This window comes from Chionomys nivalis, chromosome 10, assembly GCF_950005125.1.
Source record: "Chionomys nivalis chromosome 10, mChiNiv1.1, whole genome shotgun sequence".
Classification (NCBI taxonomy): Eukaryota; Metazoa; Chordata; class Mammalia; order Rodentia; family Cricetidae; genus Chionomys; species Chionomys nivalis.
Window position 1 is genome coordinate 18974366 of NC_080095.1, and position 26951 is coordinate 19001316.

Here is a 26951-nt window from a genome sequence, read left to right on the forward strand (position 1 = left end):
GACTTTGAGCCAGGGCAGTTACACAGTTACTCCAGGGGTTGAGGGAAATCCCAGGGAGGCCAGCCGCCACTCACTGCCCTGACTGAGCCTAGACCTTGCCTCAAGTCAGAGGCTGGTCTGAGGCTAAGGGAACGTCTGAAGGTGTTGTGATTAGGCCGTGCTGAGGACATTTGGGAGAGGCGGGAGGCCTGAGTAGAGAGGGCTGAGAGCATTTCTCAAGGATGTGGAGTGTGCTGCTGTGGCCAGGCCTCCAAGGTTGTTCAGTTTCTTATCTCCTCAAAGGCCCCCAAATCATTCCTGGCTTTTAGGATCATTGGAACCCAATGAGATGCAATGTGCCAAGGATCTCACCTCGACCCTTCCTACCCAGCCCTCAGCACTGAGCACACCAGTAGGCACTCTCCTCTACGGTCCTGGGAGCCATGCGAGCTCACATGGGGATGGTCGCAAGGCTCTCATCGCTGTCTACTGGCCATATGGGTCAGAGGATCTCCGTAGCCACAGTGAAGATTAAGTGCTGGGATTTCCCTAGGTTGCTATGGATTGTTCCCAGTAATGCCACGGGGAGCAGGGAGTCTCTGGGGGCAAAGCTTCCTCTCACCTCCCTGAGCCCCAGGCCCACTTCCAGCACTCGATAGGCAGATTGCACATGGAATCCTTAAGTTCAGGGAGTGTGCTACACTCAGAGCCACGCCATCCTGTGATCCTACGGCTGTGTGGCTCCCCGCAGGCAGGGCCTGAGTTCAGTTCCACACACAGGAGGTACCTGGTGGCCTGGCCACGCTCTTGGGTCCCAGGAACATTCTGACGGAACCCAGCTCCTCTCTGAGGTCCCTCTTGATCTCTTTAGTCCTGCATGCTCTGGCCTGGGCACTCCCTGTAAAGAGGCACCCCCACCCCAGGGCAGCGAAGACCCGGCGCAAGAGAGAGCAAGCCAGAGCCTGAGTGTGGACAGTGAACGGTTTATTATCGAGTGGACATAACACGCACTGCGTGGACAGACTGGAAACACCATAGCTGCTGGGGCTGAGCTGCATTCTGACAGCTCTGTGGCGTGGAAAGGCCACGCTACCCAGCTGCTCACTGCTAGCTCTGGAGCTAACAGTGTCACCTAGGAGAAAACTTGGAAGCCATCTAATAAAGCAGGTGATTTTGGGGTGTTCTCTCTATAAACCAAAGAAATGTACACTTAAATAAGCAAATATAAAATACAAAAAAGAATAGACCCGGTGTTCTGTGTCAGATACGCTAAAAATCCAGGAGTTGAAGTTTGTTTCCTCATTTTAATATTGTATCACAGGTTGAGACTTAAGTACATCCACGCTTCTGCAGGCTCGCTGTGTGCTGGGGCCAGCACGGCTCCTCGCGATCCTCCAAGGCTGGTGCCATCTTACGTGGTGCTGATCCCACTTAGCTCCTGCCTGATAGCTAAGGGCAGGACAGGAGAGGGAGGCTCAGTGTAGCATGGAAGCACCCTGCTCAGGCTGCCGGAGACCACACATGGGCTAGATGCCCACCAGCATGGCAGCTTTGACAGACCTTTGGGCAAACAACCCAGACCTCATGGGCTTCAACCCCTAATGATATGCCTTGCTTCCTCAGGCTGCTGTTGGAGGGGGGGACTCAGGTCTTCCTAGAGTCTGGCAGAGGGTACCCACATTGCTCAGAGGCCCTTGAGTCCCTCCCCACACAGGATGGAGGCTGGTTCCAGTCTGCCTAGTGCATGTGGTATAGCAAGAGTCTCTGGCCACAGAGCCATGGATTGTGCTGGTGCCACGGCCTGGTCTTTGTCCTCCAGAGCTGACTCTGCTCTGTCTGCTTGAGACCCATTAAGCCTTCCCAAATTTCTCTTCCTTCTTCTGCCTGCCTCATCCCGTTTCTTCCCCAGATCTGGACTCCCTTCTCTTAGCTCCCACACTTTCCCTCTTCCTTCACAAGCGTCCGGCGCCCTCACAGTGGACAGACCTGTCCGTAGTCAACAGCCAGAGAGGGGCAACCATTAAATAATAGGATCTTTGCCAGGACGCTCACTTGCTTTCCTGAGGGTTCTGAGCATGGGCTAGGCTCTCACCACTGCCTCTTCCCAGGCAACTCTCTAGAAGACAGCTGGACTATGCTTGGGGTTTCTAACCCAGCTATTTCCCCAAGTGCCAGAAAGGGAGCCCCCCAAGACTGGAACTGTGGGGCAGCAGTAAGGCAGTGAACTGCTCCACAGCTGTGATGTCTCCTTCCCTGCATTCATGAACATTCTCCCACACCTGTCCTCTGGTGGGATGGGACAGAAGTGTCATGGTCTCTGCGGCCAAGGAGTGTAGCTATTATTGCTAACGGCTGCCAGGTCTCAGCAGTGCCTCTGTGCATATCTTCCCTTGGGAGCCTGCTATTAGCTGTCCCTCTGACTTCATAGGTCTCTCTAGCTCAGGTCACTGCTGGGCACCAGCGATAGGGAAACAGGTGGGGGATGGGGGCAGGCTGTGCTTTGCTGCTCTGTTCCAGCCTGGGCCAGCTCCTTACAGGCCCTGGTGGGGACATCACAGTCCTACTTCTGCAGCCAGGGGCTCCCTAAGCAGAGCCATGCAGGCTGTGAGGGAGTTCGGGCATTCTAGAGGCAGCACTGACAGGAAGACTGGACAGGAAAGGACAGAAACTTGGGCAGAGTCTCCAGGCCCATCCTTTCCTCCACAGGGTAACCTTCTGGGAGGAATATCAGACACAGAAGCCACACCCCAGGGAGATGTGCATCACAGTAACCCACTTCACTTTTCTGGGCCTCAGTTTCCACAGCTACACATGGGGGTGAGTGTAGGATGCTGGGAGGACAATGAGCTCATCCCTGGCTGGAGCGGCCCCCACTCACCATCAATGATCTCCTCTTTTACCTTGTGGAGCTCTCGAACCACCTCCTCCAGGATTTCCTGCTGGGCAGAAGCTCAGAGTGAAGGGACAGACGCTGGCTTTAGGGGATGCAGGGGCCTCTCCCTCAGCCAGGCCCTGGGCGAGCCCTGCTCTCAACACCCCTCAGACCATACTGGAGGAAGCCCAGGGTGCCCAGGGACTCCCTTTTCCTCCACTGGCCAGCTTCTTGCCTTTGTGGCAGTCAAGCAGGGGACCCGCTGGCTAGAGATGGTCCCAGCCTGCTGACTGCTACTCGCTCTCACCTGTTTCATCCGGTCCAAATCTAAGGCATCCAGGCCCACATCATTTACACTCCCGGTAGGCTTCACCCTGGAAGAAGAATGGCAGGTGTGGGAGGTGGGTGCCGGGGTCTATAGGGACCCATGCTGGGGAAGCCCGAGACGTCAGCAGCCTCTGCTCAGGGTCCGAGTGCCACCTGCTCCCCAGCCCTTCTGCTGCAGGGCTGCTGGGAAAGGATGTGAATGTCCTGCCCCTTAATGGTCTCCTCGGTCCCTTCACCACTTTTCCCAGTCTGAGACAGGACATGGGGCCACACAGGAGCAGTCTTCTGGCTTCAAAGGCCTTAGGCAGAGGAGGCAGCCGAGGCAGACTGTGTTAGTGCTTCCTGAGAGAAAGTACTGATAACGTCTTCCTCCATGTGGAGCTTGTGTTCCAGCTGAACTCTGGTTGGTAGCAGTGGGGTCAGTCAACTCCATGCTGGGGTACCACCTCCTTCATGCTAGACTCTCTAGGTGGAAGGGTGCTCTACTGCTTTCTACTCTCAGAAACATCCTAGGCCACCTCCCAAATGTCTGCACAGCAGATTCTTTCTCATGGAGGCTTGGCCAGGCCTTCTCTAAAGCTCTACCCCTGCCCTCAGTCTTCTCCAGAGCCTCTCCAGGAGCCAAAGTTCTCTCTGGCACACAGCCTGGCTGACCACGAGCATGCCTGTCAGGGCTATGCTGGAGCTCTGCTCTCCTCATGACTTTGTCTCACTCTGCAAGCCGGGCTTCTGTTGTCACCTGCTTTGTGACAAGACACGCTTGCTTCCATTTGGGGTGGCCGTGAGAATATTCCCTGGTGTGGGCTTAGGGGCCTTCAAAAACAGGTTTTTGGGGATCAGGATAGCTCTCAAGAGTGTACACTGCGGTCATACTGCACAGCTCAAGAGTCTACCCTGCGGTCACACTGCATAGCTCAAGAGTCTACCCTGCAGTCACACTGCATAGCTCAAGAGTCTACCCTGCGGTCACACTGCACGGCTCTCAAGAGTCTACACTGCGGTCACACTGCACAGCTCTCAAGAGTCTACACTGTGGTCACACTGCACAGCTCTCAAGAGTCTACACTGCGGTCACACTGCATAGCTCAAGAGTCTACCCTGCGGTCACACTGCATAGCTCTCAAGAGTCTACCCTGCGGTCACACTGCACAGCTCTCAAGAGTGTACACTGCGGTCACACTGCACAGCTCTCAAGAGTGTACACTGCAGTCACACTGCACAGCTCTCAAGAGTCTACCCTGCGGTCACACTGCACAGCTCTCAAGAGTCTACCCTGCGGTCACACTGCATAGCTCAAGAGTCTACCCTGCGGTCACACCAGCATTTGGTTGGGGAAACATGGTCAGTTGATTTGTGAGGAAACTGGCTACATTTGCTGAATGCAAAGGAAGGGGACCAAGAATGATCTGAAGGGGCAGGGTGCTGGGCTGGGGTGCAGTTGCCCTGGGTGGCAGGGATTGGTGGCTCTCTGCTTAGCTTCCCTTTTCGTCTGGGAGTTATACCTCTCCAGGTTTTTGGCCTTCCCTTCTCAGGAGAGGACTGAGCCAGCCTACACCACTGTAAGGGTCTCTAGCTTTTCCTCTCCCCAGGTATGAAAGAGGGGACCACCCTTCCCAGAGCAAGTTGTTAATACCAAGACACAAGACAGGGCTGAGAGGTGTTAGTCATGGGCAAGGGGGAAGAGAGGCCCCCGAGCCCAGGTAACATATGGGCAGGAGGGGTTGTCGGTACCTAGAGTGAGGCTGCGACTGAAGGGGACTCTTAGCTTCGGGGCTCTTAGCCACAGATGGGGTTCTAGGGCAATGGAATGAAACAGACATGTGAACCAGCACCAGATCCCACCCATGAGATTGTCTCTTGGCCCTTCCCAGAACAGCTCACCTGGAGAGCAATGAGGACACGGGTTTCTCCACCGAATTGCTCCGTTCCCAGGGTTTTCGACCAGCCTCTGCCAATTCAGTTCATGAAGGGTCAGAGTCGAGAGGGCTTAGTGACCCCTCTCCTAAACATCCCTTTAGAAGCCTGCCCAGGCGGCGGTGCAGAGCGACTGTGGGAAGGCTGCTCCTGATCTCAGGCCCACTTTTAGCCAGGGTACCCCTGGAACTGCAGGCAGCACTACTGTCACCCCGTTTCCCAACTCCAGGGTTCCTATTCCCTTCAAATTTGAGTCTTCTCCATGGAGCTTGGCCCAGCTGATAGGGAAACAGAAACCCCAGCTACAGGACAGACGGGGACCCTCCCAATGCTCTCATCTGTCTTGTCCCCCTCCATGCTCCTCTGGCTAGGCTTCCTGTGATCTGACTGCACCTCAGCTCACTAGTTTCCTCACATTGAGTCTGGCCTGCTCCCTTCTTCAGCCTGGAAACCACTTTCCCTTTTCTAAGTCTAGTGCAACAGGCTGAGGGTGTCTCATCTAAGACACTTGGGACCAGACATGTGTGGATTCAGAGTTCACCTGAAGCTTGCTGGAAAAGCTTCAGAATTGGGAGCATTTTGGGTTTTTGGACTGGGAATACCCAACCTTTGTTGTACTAGATTACAACTCATGCCCCAATTCACAGGAAATATACTACAATGAGCAGAACACGCTGCCCAGAGATTGAGCAAAGGGGCGGTGAGGCTGTCCTGCCCTAACCTGAGCCTTGTCTGCAGACCAACCTCAGGTCTGAGGCAGGTTACCTCACAGAGCCACCTGGCAGGTCACTGGGCTTATAGGAACAATAACTGGGACAGGGTGTGTGACCTCAAGCAGAACTTTACCACAGGGAGCCAAAAACTGCTAAATGTGGGAAACCCCTCCTACTGCCATCTACACAGCAGGAAAATAAGGACAGTAACACTGACCAAAGAATCTGCAACATAGGGAGCTCAGGAAGTCCCAGAAGGATGGTAGACATCAGCCCTGATACAGACATAAGCTCGGAAGAACATCTACCTGTCAGGTGGGACAAACAGACTCCTCTGCTTCTCCTCACCATGTGTGTGAGCTTAGTGTATAGCTGACACTGAGTGTGCTGTGATATCACAGCTAAGCCTCACGACACTCTCCTACTCACGTTCCCTCGGCCACAGCTGATGGCGGTACCGGGTGAAGGGAGGCTGTGTCTCTGATAGAGCGGGGTCACTGCAGTGACCAGGTAGAGGGACGCTGTGTCTCTGATAGAGCGGGGTCACTGCAGTGACCTAACTGTAGCACCACTCTAGCTGATATTACACAGCGGACACAAAAAATGACATTTAATAGCTCTTTGGCCAGGGGTATGGCTAAGTGGTAACTTGTGGAAGCTCTGAACTGTAAAAAACCCTACTGTCACAAAACCTCCTGGCAGCCCAGCCCCTATCCAGGTCCTACATGACATCTCCACTGTGGATGGTACTCTTAGTGCCTTCCTTTAGTTGGAGCAGGGTCAAGGTACCCTTGTCACACTGGCTCAGCCTTCTGCTTGGTCTCCTTGGGGAGCTCTGAGGATCTGGAACAGAGTAGACTTGACCCTCTCTGCTTGCCCACAGAGGGAAGTGGCCAGATTAGCTGACCACTTGCACTAAGACCTCAAGATTTGTTGGGCTAGGTACCCTCTTACCTGAGGAATTAGGTGGCTGGCTGGTGGCTCGGGTCCCTGGGGATGGGGAGGTGCTAGGATCTTCCTAAAACGGAAGAGAAGGGCCCTTTCGTTAGTCTGTTTGGAAAGCTGTTTAGGGACAAGGCAGGACACCTGTGCACCAGCTTGCTTTCCAAATGGACTCTGGAATATGATTAGTAAATGTCTACCATTAAAGAACTAATCCCTCACATCACAGCAGGTTCACCAGACTGTGGACAGTGAGGAGGAAGGGGCCTCAGGAAGACAGCTTCCTGGCCCCTAGCATCCTACCCAAACCTGATTTACACAGGAAGATTTGCCTTTACCAAAAAAGTGAAAAAAATGAGGCCTGGTGCCTCAATAGTGAAATCCACTCATCAAGGTTCTGTGGCCCGAGGGCACTATGAAGCTGGGGCTGAGGAGTACTAGCTACCACCTAAGAAAAACAGTGTTGACTCAAGCAAATGTGGCCACCAGGTCCTAACACACCTAGTGTGTAAATATCCTGTCTGTGGTTCTTAGCCACACAGGCCTTTGTATTTCCATCATGTGTGGTTTAAGTCCCAGTGGTGCAAGACATGGGTCAGTGGGTGAGGATCTCAGTTTGGTCCCTGACAGGTCTGCAAGGCAACCCTGAGTGCATGGAGGGCATGGCAGAAGCAGAGAGCTTGGAGTCTGAGAGGCCATTTGTAGGGAGTAAAGATCATGTAGAAGTCCAGGCTGAGGAGCTAGCTGGTGGCAGAGAGAACTGCACATGCCCAGGCCCAGCAAAGCAGCACAGACCACAATGAGAAGAGCAGACTGGAGTCCAGGGGCACCAGGCCCACCTCACTGGCTGAGTAGGTGGGGAACACACACTGGTCCTAGGTAGCTATAATTCTCTCTAGTTCTGCTCATGAGGTGCAGCCTTTATGCTGTTTGTACTTGAGATATATACTCAGTAGTCCCAGTAGAATTCTATTTATTTAAGAAAGCTTATGACGTCCATAAGAAAACTTGTGACCACAAACAGAAGTTGAGGCTGGGAGCTCTGGGCTGCCAGATCAGGCTCCATATGCCTGCCAAGGACAGAGCCCAGGTTTCTAGGATCCTCTGCCAGGGCGGAGACCTCAGCTCCCACTGGGCTTAACAGATTCAAGTATTTAGAATTTTAAGTAATTTGAAATAAAACTGCTCTGACTTCCATAAGACTTCAGCAGATGCAGCCCTGAAATGTTGGAGTATAGTGGCCCTATGGCTCCCTGGGATTCTCAACCTGAGTGATGGCTCCAAGGGTCTGGTCAGGAGAATGCTCTGGAGATGCAAGCCTGGCTGGGATCCCTGTCCCTCCCTCACAGCTGCCTCCAAACCAGGTTCCCAGTTCCCAGCGATCTTTCTGGGAGATTTGCTTAAACTGGAGGCAAGCCTGAGGGTGTGGGCAGGCTGGGTAGAATGCTGCCTACCGTTTGGCTCTCATCTTCCTTTCTGTCAGCGGGCTTGTCTGTCTGGGAGGCTGCTTTTCTCCTAGATGTTGGAGAGAAAAAAAAATACAAATCAGCTTCCCAAGGTTTCACAGTGACCTAGAACCAGATCTGGGCTGCCTCCGCCCACAACTGGCTCCCCAGTGGATTGCGTAGATTAGGAGGATGTATGCTTATGTGAACAGGCCACTTGGCCAGGCACCCTTCTTCACATGAGCCAAGGTCAGGGGGATAAGACTTTCTGTGCTCACCCGTGACCTAGACTCAAAACTAGTCTGGACAGGAAGGAAGCCCTTGGGGTGTTTCTTTGTTAAGCTCAGCTGGTGGTGGCCATAGCTTCTGAGGGAGAAAGAAACTGGCTGTACCCTGTCTAGGTCCCCAGGGACAGGGTTTAGCTGAAAGGCTATACTCCCAAGGCACTCATGGCCCATGGATAGACTGGTACCCTGGCCCAATCTGTCTCTTTGGGTCAGAGCTAAGAGAACTGCAGCTGACTGGCTGGGGAACCTCAACTTCAGCATCAAGTCACAGGGAAGAAGATTTTCTCTTGCTCCTCTTCTGTCTGTGACCTCAGCTAACCTAGTCACACCCTTCCCAGTTCAGGACAACACCAAGGAGCTAAAGGTGCCCCAAGAGTGCAAAACACATGCATTTTCCTCACATGCATGAAAACTCCTTTTACGGGACTCTGATTTACAGTGTTTCTGGTCTCAATGGTTACCTGCACCTGGCTCCCTCCCAGGCCGACATAGGCCTCCCATACTTCCCAACAATGTGCTTTGGTTGGTTTTCAACTCTGTCAGGCCCTCAAAGGATTAGCCTCTTATAACCTGAGGCAAGTGGCCCACCAGGAGAGAAGTGGGCCTGGTGTGTGGGGAGGAGCAGCCTCTGGCGGCAGTGGCAGGACTCACGCAGCTGTCTCATCTCAGGACAGGTCTACAAACCAGGAATAGTAAGTTTCGTCAATTCTGTCTCTAGATCTCTTCCTACTCTGACCTGTCCTCACTGCCAACCACTTTATGCCAGTCACCATCACCTCTTCCTGGACTACAAGGGTTTCCTCACTGGTCTACCCAGCCACTTTACCCCATTTCTAACCAGTGATGCCCAAAAGTCCATGTTTTATCTCTTAGAGGGTAGCTTGGCCCGGGAGTGCCTCAGTGGTCGTGCATATGCCTAGCATGTGTGCGGCCATGAGTGTAAAAACTGTCAGACAGACAACTGGAGACCAAGTCACTCTTCTCTGCACTGGTGAGATTTAGAGGGAAATGCCTGTGACACAGCAGCCCTAGGCACTCACATCCCATTCTCCATTGCCCATTTGCTTCTGTAGGACGTGGAACTGCCTCCATCCACACCTGGTGTCTCCATGGCTGTTGGCAACCCTGGTCTTTTCCTGTTTTTAGATAGTGAAAGAGTACTCCCTCTCAGTTTGGACTACACTCACTGGGAAGGTGTAAACATTGTCTTTTCTACTCTTATCTGAAGCCTTTTTCACTTCTGAGTGCTCTGAGACACAATCCACTTGGGTACACTCTCTTGAGTGCTCTCTAAAGCTCTTGGGAGTGTGTTTTATGTTGGTTGGGCTTGTAAGTGCAGGGGGTGCTCTTCTTACCCCCGAATGTGTCTTGGCAATGACCATCAGCTGAGGATGGTAGCTTCCCAGGAGGCACACAAACTCTGGAAGACATCAGATTTACCTCTTGGCCAGCAGTTTGTTCATCTCTTCCATGAGGCCTCCTCCACCTCCCCCGCTGCTTGCCCGGTTGGCATCGGACTTTGAAGTCCCACTAGGACTGGAGCCTCCAGATGCATCTTCTGGCTGAGGGTGAGAAAGCGTATGTGTATCACGCTCTGGTACAGTGAGGGGAACAGCAGCCCCAGTGGATGCAGGATGTAGAAAGACCTTAGGAGTGAGGCTGCTAGTCCAACACTCCCAACTCCACGGACCAGAAAATGAGAATCTAGAGAGGGCCAGGCATTGGCAAGATAGGCTCACAGGCTTGAGTCCTTGCCAAAGTCAGAAGGTCACAAGAGACAGGGAAGCAAATTTCGAGCCAGAGATATGCATCAGAGCCACTCTTTTATGACCACATACATGCTACTCATTCCAGAGTACACGCCCCAAGGGTGGGGAGCAAATTGAATGAGTGAGAAGTGAGTTCCATGGGAAAAGCAAAGGCAGATATGTACTTATTAACTAAGGCAGCTTGTAGCTGACAAAGCGCTGTCCCTGTTTACTTATTTAATACCTGGCAGAGGGCTGGCTGGGCCCGGGGATAGCCCTTTGCCCAGTGTTTCACTGATGACAGGTGAGGACAGGGTGAGTTGCTCTGCTGATGTGTGAGGGTGACTGGCATGCCCACCCTCTTACCCGCTGCACTCTCCTCAGCTTGGCTCCCGCCAGAGCAGCAGCTAGTCCTGATGCAGAGTTCTCATCGTGGTTGGCCCCCTGGGCTCCTCCAGCTGGCAGAGGAGGTGGGGGCGGGGGCGTAGCCCCTGTGGGTGGAGGTGGAACTGGGGGTGGAGGTGGGGGTGGAGGTCCACTACAGGAGAGGGTGGCGCTGGCTGCCGATGAAGGGTGCCCAGGTGGGAGGATGGGCCCTGAAACGCAAAGGAGAGGAGTCAGTTTCCAGCACCTACCTGGTGTCCAGTCTACTGTTTTTATTTCAGGTTCCTGGAGAAGAATGAAGAGCAGTTTGCTCCTCAGAGAGATGAAGAACAGAACAGTTTACATCTCAGGAAGGCCCTGCAGAACCTGGCTCTGTTACAGTCACTCTCTGTTTCAGTTTCTTCAGCACCTGGGGTCTGGTTAGTCTGGCATACAGTGGTTTAACACTCCCTAAGTGCAGCAAACTTTTTGCTTCACTAATGCTTTTCTAGCGGGAGGGGAGTTCTCGGCAGTGCCTTTATCCATTCTAAGTACTTGGCTCTATCTTAGGCATTGATTGAAGTTACTAACCCTAGGTCCCTGGGGATTGTAAGCAAAAACCGTGGGTCCTGCAGCTGACTGGGGCTTTGGTCATGGAACCATTAATGCTGAGTGTTGCTGGCATTCCCTGTGCATCTAGCCAGGCACCCTCTACCGAAAACTGCCTGAACTTTCACTGGGTGTCAGGCGCTGTGTCGTGTGTGGAGGAAAACAGCTCAGGGCGCTAGTGAAGAGAGAACAAACCACAGAGGCGAACACAGACAAGTGCGCAAGGCAAGTTCTACCAAGAGTAGGCACACAGGAGAGGAAGTATCCGGGTAAGTGAAGGGAAGCAGGGGTGAACAAAGAAAATGGGATGCCTGGAAGGAAAAGAAAGGAGAAGCTAGTGCTGGAGCAACGTGGTAAGAAGGAGTGCAGGGTAGGCTCCACTTCAGTGTGTGCCAGGGTGCTGGGAGGGGCTGACATGAAGTCAAAACTAGACTTGCTCAAGAACTGTGCACAGGGGCATGGGGAACACAGAGCAGGCTGTGATGCCAGGTGAGAAGGCAGTATCACCTGAGTGCAGGGTGCTTGGAAAGCAGCTGGGGCTGTTTTCTCATGAGCAAGATAGAACTTGGGAATGCATTGAGCAAGTTAGGTAAGATGAGGCTACAAAAGCACAAGGCAAATGAAAAAGTCCTGTCCCATCAATACACCTGATACCCCCTCCTGTGGTGTGCTAAGTCCCACTTGGCTCCCGAGAACCTGCTCTGACGCTCCTCTCGAGCCTCGGCCCTGACTCTTGGGTGTCTCTAGCACCCATGGCACAAGGACAAGCATGACTTCCTGGGGGCAGAAACCGCCTTGCTGATAGCATGTCCCTAGCTCTCAGTTTCCTGACACAGGGGTGCTCCGACATGTCTACTGGAGGAACTGAACAATGGGAGGGCCAGGAGGCTTCCTAATCCTATGCTCGGTCCTACTTCATTTGAAGTGATGACCACACTTTGAGCCTAGGCAGTCAGAAGTAGGGAGAGGTCTATCTGAGTTGGGGTCACTTGGGGCAATGTGTGTGGCAGCTGGAGGAAGGAGACTCTCACTCACCTGTGGCAGAGATTCTTCTCTCCAGAGACTCCTGGCGGTGCTGCTGCTGCTCCATCACTTGTCTGAAAGGCAACCATAGCAGAAGCCTTGACTTCTCTGTGTCTGAGAGTCCAGGTGAGCCAAAACACTAGGGTGTGTGTATGCACACACACACACACACACACACACACGTGTGTATGTGGAGGCAAAAGGATTACCCTGAATATTGTTCCTTAGCAACATCCACTTTTTCCTTTCCTTTTGGAGACAGGGTCTCTCATTGACTGGAACTTGCCAAATCAGTGAACTCCCGAGTTTGCCTATCTCTGTTTCCAAAACTCTGGGATTCAAGTGGGTGGTGGCATATCTAACTTTTTGTTTATATATAAAAAAGCACTGGGGCTCTAATTAGTACCTGGTAAGCACTTTACTGTCTGAGCTATCTCCCCACATCCCTGGGCTGCCTTCTATAAAGAGAGGGATGTGGCTGGGCAGTGGTGGCGCATGCCTTTAATCCCAGTACTTGGGAGGCAGAGACAGGTGGATCTCTGTGAGTTCAAGGCCAGCCTGGTCTACAGAGTGAGTTCCAGGACAGGTGCCAAAGCTATAGAGAAATGCTGTCTCAAAGAGGGGGTGAGGGATGTGTTAGGTTCAGGTACCTAGATGGAAGAGGACTGGCAAGTTGGGACACACTGAGCAGGAAGCATTTCAAAGAAGCCTGTGTGACCCTCTGGCTGATCTGATTGCCTCACTAGAGTGGGCTTTGGGGGCCTATGGCTTCTATAGATGTGGCCTCAGGAGAAATGGTCAGAAGATCACATACCTCTTTCTAGTCCCCTATCAGAGGGACACCTGGCACACTTCAGAAGTGGTTTAGGGAAGTATGGGTCTACATGCTAGCGACATGTAGCCTTAATCTCTGACATTAAGTAGGTGTTCCCTTTGCCCCAGTGCTGGCCTGAGCTGTATGTCTCAGCTAGCTGAAGGATGCTCCTGCCACTCCTGAGAAGCTTTCAGGCAGAAAGCTGTGGGACACTGGGTTACCTTCTCTGGATGTCCATCTCCTCAGGAGAGGGGCCATTCTGCACCTGACGTTGTGTGGAGGGGCCTGTGGGGAAGAGATGCAGAGTGGAGTGATCAGTAGAGGGAAGAAAGGCCCAATAGATAACTGTAATAGCACGCTCTCCACCCCTCCTGGCCTTCCTTTAAAAGAGGGCCCTACCACCTGTGCGGCACCTGCATACCTTCATCTCCCACTTACCATTCCTCTTTGTGTCCTGTGGCTCCTCCCTCTGAAGCACAGGTGGGACCCCCAAGTCATAACTATTGACATCCACCCACTTTTTAAAAAAGATATTTATTTATTATGTATACAGTGCTCTGTCTGCATGTATCCCTGCAGGCCAGAAGAGGGCATCAGATCTCATTACAGATGATTGTGAACCACTATTGTGGCTGCTGGAAATTGAACTCAGAACCTCTGGAACAGCAGGCAGTGCCTCTTAACCGCTGAGCCATCTCTCCGGCCCCCATCCACTTTTCAACACTTGCTCTGTCTGCTTCCTCACTTGCCACTGTCTCCTAAGCCCCTTCACCAGCATGTTAAGAATCATTAACCGATGGGTTGAGTACAGGATTAATGCCTCCAGCTGGTGAATGGCAGGGCCAGACTGAACCCAGGGACTACACATGTGGGGTGTTCCCTCCTTGTATCTACTGCTCACACTGGGAGTCTGGAGCTGTGAGTAGCACAATGAGGCCCTGCCACTGCTCCCTTTGTTCTGTGCCACCTAAAACACTGGCCGTATCCACTTTAGACCCAATGCTGAGCCTATGTTCACAGGACGGCTGGTGCTAGAAGGCTGCCTCAGCAAGCTTTGTGCCACATTTAAAGAGAAAGCCAAGCTGGGCAGTGGTGGCACACACCTTTAATCCCAGCACTCAGGAGGCAGAGGCAGATGGATTTTTATGAGTTCGAGGCCAACCTGGTCTACAAGAGCTAGTTCAGGATGGGCTCCAAAACTACAGAGAAACCCTGTCTCGAAAAACTGAGAGAGAGAGAGAGAGAGAGAGAGAGAGAGAGAGAGTAGATCCAGGCTGCAACTCCAACCTAAGAAAGAGCTGATTGTTTCCTGAGGGTCAGGTGTCCCTTCGGAAGCGCACAATTAGTGGCTGGTGGAAGGGATGTGCAAACAGCTTTGTTTCTACCTCTGGGTGAAGTGAGCGCAAGTTTACAACCTCAGACAGCTGAGAAACTCTTCAGCCTCCTACTCCCTGAAGCCCAGTCTTTGCCCTAATAACCTCATGAGCAGAAAATGTTATTATACTAAGGAAACTTGATCAGAGCAATGCACTGATAATTTCTTTACTTAATCTATATTTCAATTGTAATTCCCACACAGCTAGGGGTGTCCATGAGGACTTGGGACCACTAAGGAAACTAGGCCCAGGAAGTTAGATGACTTGCTCAAAGGTTGTGCAAGACACAGAGCAAGACAAAATTCTTGCCAAATATCACATTCTTTCTCAAGTTCAGTCTCACCATGTCAGACTGAAACTGGCTTGAAGAATGAGGTGGACTCATATGACACTCGAAGAACCACGAGCTGCCCTGCCCCTAGACACTGCTCTCGGATTTCACCTGTGTGTGCACAGTGGGAAGGGGCTCCTTGACCCCTGCCTGCCTCACTCATTCTGACGAAGACAGGTTTCACCGCACCTCAGCTCTACATTCTGGGACTCCACTGTTAGCCTGGCCAAGGTTGTGATGGTTTAAATGAAAACCATCCTCCACAGCCTTGGCTATGTGAACCCCTGGTCACCAGCTAGTGATGCTGTTGTGGGACGACTGTCACTGGGGGCAGGCTGTGGGAGTTCACAGCTTTGTGCTACTTTCAGTTTATGCTCTGTTTCCTGCTCCTGCGACCACTCCTCACAATAATGGAGTCTATCCCTCTGGGACTGTGAGCCAAAATAAGAAAGCTGATTTTGGTTATGGTGTTTTCTCACAGTAGCAGACAAGTAACTGATGAGCCCACCCCTGAGTTTAGGCTTTGTCCTGCCTCCTTCTGCATGCTGACTTCCTATTCTGGCAACCTTGTGTTGCTTGTTGTCTGAGGCGTGGTCACTACCTCAGGACTAAGACCTGGCCCAGGTCTGCTGCAGTTGTTGGCCTGTTCTGTTAAGACGTCTGATAGCGGCCATGCTCAACCAGTGTTCTGTTGTCACACACTTGGGTTCCTCAATCTGCATGCTGGCCTAGACTCCCAAAATCCTTAGCTCACCTGCTACTACAGAGAACAGGGGAAGGCCATCAGGAGCCACAGTCCCTTGCAGGCCCAGAGCTCTGTCCTGAAGACATACTTCAGATTCAGCTGAAAGCAGAAGATATCCCTGGATGCCCTCTTCCCTACCCATTGGTCCAGCTGTCCCATAGCAGACTCAGATAGAGGGGCTGGGGAAGAGGTTTATTCCTCCAGAATAGATACTGGTCCCCTGGGAAGTCCTGGACAATAGCCCACTTAAAAGGGCCTCTTCAGCAAGGCAGTGTTTCTCAAGTGGAAGTAGACGTCAATAGGAAAGCTCTGGTCACTCATCTGTCCTAGGCTGACTATTGCAGATAACTCCTGACGGTAGTAATCACAGGCCAAGACGGCAGACTCGCTGTGTCACCTCTTACCTCCTGAGCTGAGTTGTGACTCTGTCTGCAAGATGTAGGGTGAGGAAAAGGACAGACCCTGATCCCCTCATCTACCTTCTACAGCTTAGTACTTAAAGGTATTTTTTAATTTACTTTATTTTTATTTATGTGTATGTGTCTCTGTGGCTGCAGAGTGAGTGTGGGTGCTCTTGGTGGCCAGAGAAGGCACTGGATCCCCTGGTGGCCATGTGGGGTTGCGAAGTGCTTGCTGTACAAGTATCCATGTAAAAACTAGGAGTGGTAACATATACCTATAACCCCCACAGGGCATGACTGTTACCTGTGAGTCCAGCCCCTGCAGCAGGCCATACCCTGGCAGCCACCCAGGCAAGAGATGAAAGAGAAGAGGTAGGACTGGATCCTCCTCCTGACAGATTTCCTCTCAGAACACAAAGAGCTGCTAGGGAATAGAGGCTGAGCTTCAGCCGAAACCAGAACCAAACTTGTCTGCTTCAAGCCCAATGGAGTATGAATGTTCTCAGGAAGAGACTTCTCCATGCTGGGGAAGTCTGCTTCCCAGCCCCAACTCCAAGTGCCACCACCCACTCATTCTTCTTAAACATCTAGTAAATCAGAGGATGCCCTGTACCCTTGACGTTCACAAGGTGGGAACTACAACAGCAAATAAACAAGTAGAGAGTAAAGAGGGACCAGTCTCCATCTCTGGGCTCATAGATGTAAGGAGAATGCCCACTGGAAATAGGGCAGGAGGAGAGAGGAAGCTGGCTGGAGAAGATGGTGCGGAAAGTCCTGAGGTAGCTGGAAGACAGTGGGAGGAAGACAGCAAACTGAATCACCCCTAAGAGAGAAGTCAGCACTGGGCAGGGAAGAACCAAAACACACCCAGAACCCACTGAAGGAGACAAGCAGGTAAGAGCGACTTCCTCCACCCTTCACAGGCTTCCTTTAGACTAAGTGAGCTTGCTGGGCATGGTGGTGGCGCACACCTTTAATCCCAGCAGGGAAGCAGAGGCAGGCAGATCTCTATGAGTTTGAGGCCAGGCTGGTCTACAAAGCTCTAGGACAGCCAGGATCACACAGAGATCCTATTTAGTAAAAACAAAAACAAACAACAAGAAAAATACTAAGTAATCTTATTCTTGAAACTGAGGCAAAACTGAAAAAAAAATGTAACTTGTCATGTTTTCGCTGACTTAAAAAAAATCACTACTTTGGAAGGAAATGCACCTGTGCAATATATTATTAGTCCACTACTTTTGCTGACGTTTGGGTCATAATGGTCATCTGGATTTTTTTTTTCAAGTATTAGAAACCTACTTTTTTTTGTTTTTGAAATTACTGACCCTTTGGTGATCCTGTAACAACAGAAGGCCCCAAATTCCACTCTGAGATCATGGTAATGTCCTCTTACTTCCACTCATTCCATTTTTTAGGAAGGATGACCTTGAACTCCTGATCTTCCTGACTCTAGCTCCTAAGCTGGGGTTACAGGCATGCATCCATACCTTTTTCCTTTCCTTTCATGTCTTTTTAAGCAACTTAGACTGGCTTCCTGAATTTGGGGAATCTCAGGCCATTGCCACCACTCCTAGGTGTGCTATGATTTCTTAAATGACTCTATGATGGTTTGTGGAGATAAGTATGCACATGCAAATCATGGGTTACTCTACACCCACCACCTTTCCACACCTCCAAACACCCTGTCCAGCTCATGAATATCCATCCTCACCCCCTGTCCCTGGAGAGGCTGACCCAAGACCTGCTCTCCCATCTCTACACCTGATCACCTTGGGAATAAACTTGCTTTTGAAAAAACTCCTTTTGTTTTCAGTGGCTGGCATACTATAAGGAACAAAAGAGTTCTGCTTTAGGAACATACTCCTTAAACTGCAGTGCTCCCTCATGTGTATGTGCACACACATGCATTTGTTCAAGTCTTCAAGTGCACATGTATCTGAGGGTATGTGTGTACATGTGTATGGGTGCACGTGTAGGTCAGAGGACAACCGCAGGGTATCATTTCTCAGGTGCCATTCAACTTTGGGGGGGTTCTCACCAGCCTAGAACTCACCCATTCAGCTAAGCTGGCTGGCCAGTGAACCCCAGGGATCTGCCTGTCTCTGCCTTTATAACCCAGGATTATAAGTACACATCATCACTCCTTTTGTATGTGGGTTCTGGGGTTCACACTCAGGTCTTCAAGCACTTTACTGACTGAACTAGGCAGTGTTAAGTTCCTTTACAGACGACTCCCATAATACCTGTCTTTGATTTAGGATTTGCTAAGGATTCCATCATCTTCAGGAATGCTGCCCTTGTGCAGGGGGAGGGATGAGGAGAGAGCAGAGGAAAGAAGAATCGGGGTTCAGATTCAGAGAGAATGAACCCGATGTAGACAGCTCCCATCTCCTGCCATTACCCTCACACCTGGCCAAGACGCTGAGACATGGACGAGCCAGGTCATGAGTGCCCAGGTGCAAAATGTGCTCTGTGCCTGGCCTCTCACACTGAGTGAGCTTTTGTGATCACTAGGGCACATTATGCATGTTTGTCAGGCTCAGAAGACAGGAAGAACACAGGCACAGAACAGTCTAACCATGGCTCCACTGTTGACACCTCCAGATTCCCAACACTAACATAATTCTTGGCACCCAGTCAACATGCAGTGAATACTTGGTGAATAAAGATGGCTGACAAACTCTCAGACGATCCTTCAAGCAATGGCTGAGAGCACTGGTGACAAAATATTCTTAGAAAGCAGCAAAGGTCTATGGTTCAAAGACTCTCAAAAAGTGGCTAAGCTGGAGCCCACACCCAATAAACTTTAAGACAATAGAGCAGGTGAGGTATTCTGGGTCACCCACAGTGGCTGGGGTAAAGAGGACTAGAATATACTGGGTATCAAGTGAGCTATGCACTGGGTCCTTTTCTTCACGTCTGGAAACTGTCTGGCCAGAGCTGTCCCCAGAAGTCTGATGGGATTAGAAGGGATCCTTCACGGTCTGTGGAGAACCAGGCTCTGTTCTCCTTCAGTCCTCCCATTAGTCCTCAGTCTCGTCTTTCAGTGCCTGCCCATTCCTGGCTGCGCTCTTCTAGCATGCTTACATGCTAAGTAAGGACAGGTAAGTAAGGGGCTACAAGTCCTCTAGTCCCTCACCTGAGTGTCTTGTCTAACTTTACATTCTGAGGCGGGCAGATGAGGCGAAGCTGCCAGCTGTTCCTAATGGGGGTCTCCTACTCCCTCCCTATCACCCATGAGACTCAGCACAGCAGCCTCAGCTCCTCTGGGACAGAGCACAGGCTAAGTTTCCAGCTACCATCTATAGGAAAGGCATCTCCTGCCTTTTGAAAAGATGGAACCTGAGATCCCGGGACTGCCAGAGACAAAGGACCTACACCTCTCAGTAACACCTGATGTAATTTCTGGCCAGCAGACGACAACCACCTGGTCTGAGTTGGGCAGTATCCCAAGCCCTCTTGAGTCACTCTCCGCTTCCCTTGCTACCATCTCTCTAGCTGTCTATTTTTCCTTTCCCTTTTGGCCAGAGACTAGGCCCGTCCTTCTGCATGGGTATCATTCTTGCTGCTATGCAGGCAAGTGTCCATGTAAGAGTTGAATCTGTGATCCAGGATCTGGCCACTATAGCGTTACTAGGTCTAAGCTACAAAGGAATGGGTAGGAAGACTGGGGCAAACTCCCAGGACAAATGTCCCCCAGCCCAGGACTCTAGCCCTTTTAGCATATTATATTCAGTCTTGGCCACACAAACACCTCTGCATCCGTACTCATAAGGCAAAGGCCGTACTCATAAGGCAAAGGCAGCTCCTGTGTCAAGTTCACCAGTGGACAAATGCTTGACTGCCACCGCCTTCCACCTTTTTGTATTTTGAGACAGCACCTCACTGCCTTGAAACTGTTATATAGACCAGGCTGGTCTGGAACTCACAAAGATTCACCTGCCTCTGCCTCCTGAATGTTGGGATTAAAGACATGTGCTACCATGCCTGGCCACCTCCACATTTTAATGCTGGTTAAGCGGCTTGCTTAAAGGAATGCTACATGAATTTTCCAGTCTTTTTTGCCTGATCTCTGGCACAGCAATTTAGGCTTAGCTGCTGTGCTCAGATCTTATGTGTCGGCTGATCTAACACTCCTGATAACTCCAGCAACAGACCCTCACCCCTGAGTGCTGGCCCTGGGCTAGACAATTATAATTCAACTCCTTGTAACCAGCAGACACTGCCTGGCCCAAGAGTTCAGGCTGTGAAAACCCTGCTATACACAAGGACCTCTCTTACAGACAGGGAGACTGCTTCCAAGATGGGAAAAGCCCAGGCCACACAGGGAAAAGAACTGACCAACCCTTGACATTGGTCTTCAGAAATAACATGGCAGAGGAGAGGACCTCTTCTAATTTTGACAGATGACAGCTAGAGATTTGTTGCCAGTGAATACCCCTTCTCTTGTCTCCCCCACCGTCTCCTTTCATGGAGGGGTCTTGAGGTCCAGGGATAGGACAATGGCTTGTTCAAGGTCATGTCCACATCAGAGCCAACACACAGCCAGAACCCAGACTCCAGTTCCCAAGTCGAGCACCCCATCTGCAGGCTTGGCCTGCTCAAGTAGTCTGCTTAGGCAAGCAGTTTTCCTAGTAACATTTTTCTCCTCTTTCCTAAAAACTTATTAAAGAAAATAAAATTGATCTTAAAACGAACCTCAAACAGAGTAAATTACAATAACCATCTCATACCTTTATGGCTTACAAAGAATTTTCACATCACTTTGGGGATTAAGTTGCCTAATTCTCCAGTAGGATATATTAGTTTCCCTTTATAGGTAGGGAAACTGAGTTTCAACTTGGGAAAGGTGGACATTTTGCATGGGGTGGACATCTTGTAGACCTCTACTGGGCACTACAGCTGGAACAGGAGCCCAGGCCAACCAATGTCAGTTTATCCTGCCACTTCTGCAAGGATGCTGGATGCAGTAAGAGATGCTCCCCCCAAGATGCAGCACTCAGCCCCCCTACCCCAGTTCCAGCAGTCAGGAATAGAGAAGAATCCCAGGAGGAGCAGGAAGGAGAGGAAGGGGCTCCATCACCTACAGGTCACTCTGCAAAGCACGGTGCAGTCACAGTGGCAGAAGCAGAAGCAGTGAAAGGTCCACTCCCTGCTGACCATTACGGGCAGGGTTCCTCGGCACAGTCTGCGAGGTGCCTTTCGCATCCTGGCCACTTACCTCCTCTTCCTCAGCCGTCTGGCTGGTTCAGTGGTAACTGATATGCTGTTCTGTGGGCAAGTGGGCTTCACTTTGTCAATCTTTAATGAAGCTTCCCAGCTAACCTATCAGAATCCTCCTGGCTACCTGATTCCAGTATGCTTATGGGCCCTGAGGGACTGCAGACCCCTTGTAGCAGCTCTGCTCATAGGCCTCAAGGATACCAGGTGTCTGTCTGAAGGAACCTCCCATCCCAGCTCTCCTCTTTCCCTGATGGAAGTGGGGTATGTATGCAGGGAGGGAGGACCGGTGAGCAGACAGAAGAACTCCTGGGTACTGTATAGCTTTGTCACTGGATCTCGTCTAGTCCTCCTTTGGCCTATTGGTTCTTTGTCACCTTTTGGTCACCAACGTATATGCCTTTTCTCCTAAGATGCTCATGTCATTCCTGAGTTTTTTCTAGCATTACCAGTTCCAAGGTGTGTGTAGGAATGACTAAACCTGGCAGCAAACATTCACCTCCCACACTATACTGCCATTCTTGCTGTCTCGGGCAGTGCCATGCCTCAGTGCTGCCATGCCTGTGGGTATAGTGACAATGTCTTCTGTGTGTCAGGCTAATGTTCCTGTTCCTGCTGCGCCCTGCCGTGTTCACAAAACCTGGCTCTGCAGCTGTTATAATTGTTTCTTCAGGGTGTGACATAAACATTACCTTCCAGAGCAGAGCTGCTATGATGGCTACAGAACACCTTGCTGGCAGCTATGGTACAAGACAGGTCAAACAGTGACAGCAAGGTCCATGGGAATAGTGATGGGAAGTATAAACCAGGCCTGAGATACCAGACACCCCTGTTCCTTCCTACCCTCTAGCTGCTCCTGCTCCCTAGGGGTTGCGTGGGATAGTTTTAACTGTCAATTTGACAGCCTAGAATCACTTGGGAAAACAGTTTAGTGGGGTCCAGGAAGTTAGTAAGAGCAAGCAAGGATGCATTTATTTGCTCTTCACTCTCGAATGTGGCTGTGACTAGCTGCTTTGATGTCCCTGAAGGGATGGTATGCGACTTTGTAAGCCAAACAAAACCCTTTCTCCCCTAGATTGTTTCTGGCCAGGATGTTTTATAATAGCAAAAATGAAACCAGAGCAAGGGTGTCAAAGCATATAAGGAGGTAGAAGGCTGGCTGGGTGGATGGCACTTTGTGGAGATGGCAGCTGTAAACACACTGATCTATGCTGGACCTGGATGGAGCCAGCTGGTACCCTCTATCTGCCTGTTTTAAGACTCCTGGGGAGAAGTAACACAATAGCACCTCTCTACACTTATTGCCTTCCCTTACTACTCAGATGGCTGAGGGAGTTGCTTCCTTCTCTGTCCTCCTTCACGTGGGCTTCTCTGAGTGGCCTGTCAGTGCTTGCTACCAGTAGTGCAGAATGTGGTCAATCAATCTTCCGTGTACCCCAGCACCCCAGGGTAGGGCCTGGCATAACAACAGGGTACCCACACTTTATATGGGATACCAAAGTTAGCGCTGTTTATGAGAGATGTCTCTTTCCCCACATCAACTGTGGTTTCTCCTGCTTTTGGTCTCTGCCATTTCTCCTGAAAACTGTTAGGTGCACGTTCTCTGGTTTGTCTACATCTAAGCCTTTTGTGCTACGTCCCACTGGCCTCTTCTCAGGCTTGCCTCCTTAAGCCTGTGTCCACAGGTTGAAGATCAGAGATGTAGTCCTACCTCAGCATTCCTTGGACAGGGAACTGTAAAGATTCCACAGTGCTTCCCATGAGAAACGTCCATTCTAGGATGTTTCATTCAGGATTAAACTCCTGACCTAGCTTCTCACTACTTCTTCTCACCAGTGACCCTACTTAGATCAGTCAGCTAAGTCCATGACCTCCTCCCTTCTCTAATGTATGACTTCCCTGAAGCTGTTCCTCATACTGATACCTGTTCCCTTTGTGCTTCCCTGGAGCAGCATGCAGACATGCCAAGAACACATACATTATTTCTAAAGACTAGGTTTTGCACTGTAGCTGGGGCTGATCTTGAATTCATGATCTTGCTTTGGCCTCATGAGTCCTGAGCTCCTGAGTCAAGTGGTAGAATTGCAGGTGTGTACTACCACATTCAGAAAAAAAACAAAAAACAAAAAACAAAACAAAACCCCTTTTTTTAAGTTTTATTTTTATGAATGTTTTCCTGCATTTATGTCTGTATTCCAAGTATCAGGAAGGCCACGGGACTAGAGTTACGGATGGGTCTGAGTCCCCATGTGGGTGCTGGAAATCAAACCTGGGTCTTCTGGAAGAGCAGCCAGTGCTCTTAACCACTGATTCATCTCTCCAGTCCCTTGGACAACTTTTTAACTGTCAATCTTCTATCAATCCACAGCAGGAATGATGTTAAGGTATAGGTATGAAGTTCATGTGTTGAAGGTATGGCAGTGCTATTGATGCGTAGTAGGTTAAGAGAGTGCAAAACTCATTAACAGGTAAATCAATTGACAAGGTCAGAGCAATGGGCTATTAGGATGTACGTCAGTAGTGTGGCTCTGCAGGGTACATCTTGTCTCTGGAACTCTGTCCTACCTCTTCCTGCTTCCTGGCCTCCAAAAGGTGAGTACCTCTTCTCCATGCCATCCCACCATAGTTTGCTCTATTACAGAACTGAGACTTCTGAAACCAAGCTGAGTCCAACATTCATTCCTCTTTAAGCTCCTTGAAGACTTTATCACTGTAACAGAAAAACTTACACCTGCCTGCCTGACCAAGGAGCCTGCTCCATCTCCTTTGCCTGCATCCCAGCCCTTTGCTCTAGAATCCCATAAACCCCTAGTTTCCTTCCGTCGTGGCACATAACATACATCCACGAGTCTCCCTTCTTTGCCTGGCTGTAAGCCTGGTGAGTGTGGGACCATGTCTAATTCATCTTGCTGTGGAAAGCTACAAATCCCAGAATAGAAGTTCAGTAATTCACAGACTTCTCATTCATTCAAACAATTGACAGTTGTTAGATGCTGGCGAACCAGGCATAGACACAAACTGCTGCACAAACTTTTGCCTGGCTTATAATCAAGAGATGAGGCAGGCAATAAGACATACGAAGAAAAATATAGCAAATGAGAGAACCATGGTAACGTGTTATAATAGGCTAACATCTGGCTGGGCAATGTTTAGGTAGAGTCTCCAGTGAAGTGAGGGAGCAACTGTGACCTTAATGATACACTCAGTGTATAGGTCCTGAATCGAGCCCTTGCATTTCCGGGGAATGGTAGGAGACCAATGCATTTACATAAACACAACGTGGAGTAAGGAGAAAGAATTCAGAGAGGCAGCCAGGACCAGAGCATGCAAACCCTGTAAAGTCTTAGACTTCATTCTGAGTTAAGACTGATGGCCCTGAGAGCTCTGAATGAAGATGAAGTGACCAGGTTATACGTAGAACTGAAAAGATCTGCTTGCTGTGTGGAAAAGATATTCAAGTGGGCTACATGCAGAAGTAGTCAAATTGACTGGGTGGGTGTTAAAAAAAACCATTTGTTTTGAATGAATGGGTAGATGGATGAAAGCAGGCAGTAGACAAACAGGAGGGCAGGCGCAGACAAGCAGGTGGGCAGGTGCAGACAAGCAGGTGGGCAGGCAGCAGACAAACAGGTGGGCACAGGGCCTCATAATCACATACCCTATCTATTCTAGAAAGCAAAGGTTGCATCTCAACTTCAGGACTTGACTTTCCAAGCCCTAAGGATGTTTATTTACTACAGTATGTGTTGGCTCTTTTCATACAAGAATTGAAGCTGGCAAAAAGCTACTTGTGAAATTATTATTGTTGTGTTTTTTTGTTTGAGACAAGGATTCATTATGTAGTCCAAGCTGGTGTTAAGTTTGAGGCAGTCTGCCTGCTCGACCTCCCAGGTGCTAGGATTACAGGTGTGTATTACCACACCAGGTTTGGAGTTGTTCTTCAGGAAAAAGATTATACATGCTATGAGAGAAAAGGAAAGCGGATATAAAAGAATTCTCCACTTACTCTAGAGTCTCTGCCCACAAAGATGGGCTAAGAAAAGTGTTCATAATTAGCCTCCAATGAGGGTGTGTTATCATTAGACAGTGTGCTAGCTACCAGGCAAGCAGAGTCTCTTTGGGAGGCAGTCTGATGGCAGAGACCTCAACTGAAAACTGAAGTCTCTCTCACTAGTGTAGCATTCAGCAAATTCGGAAACGCTGTGACCCTCTGCCTCCTCATTCTTAAAGGAGAGGCAACAGTTCCTAACATCTCTTTATAGGATGCAGGAGATACTATGAAGACAGAGAAGCTAGGAGACTGGACAATGGCAGTGTGGAAAGGGAGGCTTTTTCCTTTCTGTAAGGAGCTTACGACAGTCCCAGAGGTGTCACACCAACAATGTAAGATCCAAAGGGGCCAGGGCTCCAAGAGCAACACAGACTGAATGTGTACAGTGCTTCATGCCTTACAAGTCGCACTCCTGTCTCTCTTACCACCATAACTCAAGCCTCAAAAAGGCAACAGTATCTACTGTCTGTCTGTCTGTCTGTGTGTCTGTCTGTCTGTCATTATTTCTGTGTGTGCATATATGGAAGTCAGAGCACAACTTTCAGGAGTTAGTTCTTTCATTCCACCATTGTGGATTCTGGGGATTGAACTCTGGTTGTCAGGCTTGGCAGTAAGTACCTTCATCTAAGCCATCTCATTAGCCCTTATATCCAACTTTAAAGATAAGGAGGCTGACTTGGCATGGGGGTGTGGGGAATGGATTGCTTTAGGCCCATGGTTGCTAAGGGTAACGGTGTGTGGAGCAGATGCAGCTAGGGTCTCCTGTCTATGCCCCTCCTGTCAACTGCCTGTGATGACTATATGTACCTCACCTTAGCTGGCTTCTCTCTGAGTCCCAGAAAGACAGGAGTGCATCAGATGGCTATAATCTGGCTCAGTCTCTCACAAATTCTCTCTGGGTATGTGGTATGTCAGGAGCCTGAAACCCCAAAGGCACATTGCCATCAGTGTTAAGGAAGTGACTCTGGTGCTGGAGAAGGAGACAGTCTTTCTCTTCTGGGGTGTAAACTGCAGGTGAGCCAGCAGCTCTTTAAAGGACAAGGTCACAGCAGGAGGATGGTGATGCTCAGAGAGCAAAGGTCCCCATGAAGGATACCCTAAAGGCCAGGCCCAGTCTTTCCTTAGATCTTTTTTGTTTGTTTGTTGTTTGTTTTTTCCCCCAAGACAGGGTTTCTCTGTAGCTTTGGAGCCTGTTCTAGAACTAGCTCTTGTAAACCAGGCTGTCCTCGAACTCACAGAGATCCACCTGCCTCTGCCTCCCGAGTGCTAGGATTAAAGGCGTGCGCCACCACCGCCCAGCTCTCCTTACACCTTGATGTAAACTCCCAAGCCACCTACCCGCTTCCCTCAGAGACCATGTCCTATCATCCTGTGCCCCAGCGCACTCAGCACTGCCACATGGGGCTGCTGATGAGAACTCCTGCCTTGTAACGAGAGGGATTTCAAGCTGTTGTAGTGACTTTCAGGTGACAAAAAAGTTGTACAATGTCTTATGCTGCCCTCACAACACCCCTGTGAGGTAGGTGTGACAACCCATTTCACAGATGGAGAAACAGTCTTGGAAAGGGTGACTTTCACAAGGGCTGAAGAACAGATCTCTTCTATGGGAGATCTGGAAGCTTTTGTGCTCACAGATCAGCACTATGGGAAATAGGAATGCTAAATTCACAGGGCTGTCCCTTCAAAGCGAGGAATGCATAGCTGGTTATCCAGCCAGAAGTCTGGGAGCAGATATGGTTAAGAGCCTGATAACCTCTGTGGTATCTGTATAGGAGATCACACTGGATC

At 50.3% G+C, this 26951-nt stretch overlaps 1 protein-coding gene across 6 annotated transcripts in view; it reads right to left on the bottom strand.

Annotated features, from left to right (window-relative positions):
* Nucleotides 1–953: 953 nt before the first annotated feature.
* The window catches only part of Evl (Enah/Vasp-like), a 146674-nt gene continuing 120676 nt past the window's right edge, over nucleotides 954–26951 (bottom strand). For 5 of the 6 annotated variants that reach the window (XM_057782845.1, XM_057782844.1, XM_057782842.1 and 2 more), the window contains 11 exons: nucleotides 13258–13321; nucleotides 12235–12296; nucleotides 10594–10823; nucleotides 9920–10041; nucleotides 8202–8262; nucleotides 6760–6823; nucleotides 5060–5126; nucleotides 4910–4972; nucleotides 3159–3225; nucleotides 2858–2915; nucleotides 954–1428 (listed from right to left, as the gene is read on the bottom strand). In XM_057782845.1, the coding sequence (XP_057638828.1) occupies nucleotides 1391–1428; nucleotides 2858–2915; nucleotides 3159–3225; nucleotides 4910–4972; nucleotides 5060–5126; nucleotides 6760–6823; nucleotides 8202–8262; nucleotides 9920–10041; nucleotides 10594–10823; nucleotides 12235–12296; nucleotides 13258–13321 (896 nt within the window). In that variant the 3' untranslated portion in view covers nucleotides 954–1390. The remainder of the gene's footprint in view (nucleotides 1429–2857; nucleotides 2916–3158; nucleotides 3226–4909; nucleotides 4973–5059; nucleotides 5127–6759; nucleotides 6824–8201; nucleotides 8263–9919; nucleotides 10042–10593; nucleotides 10824–12234; nucleotides 12297–13257; nucleotides 13322–26951) is intronic. The other variant, XM_057782848.1, reaches the window with a different exon arrangement.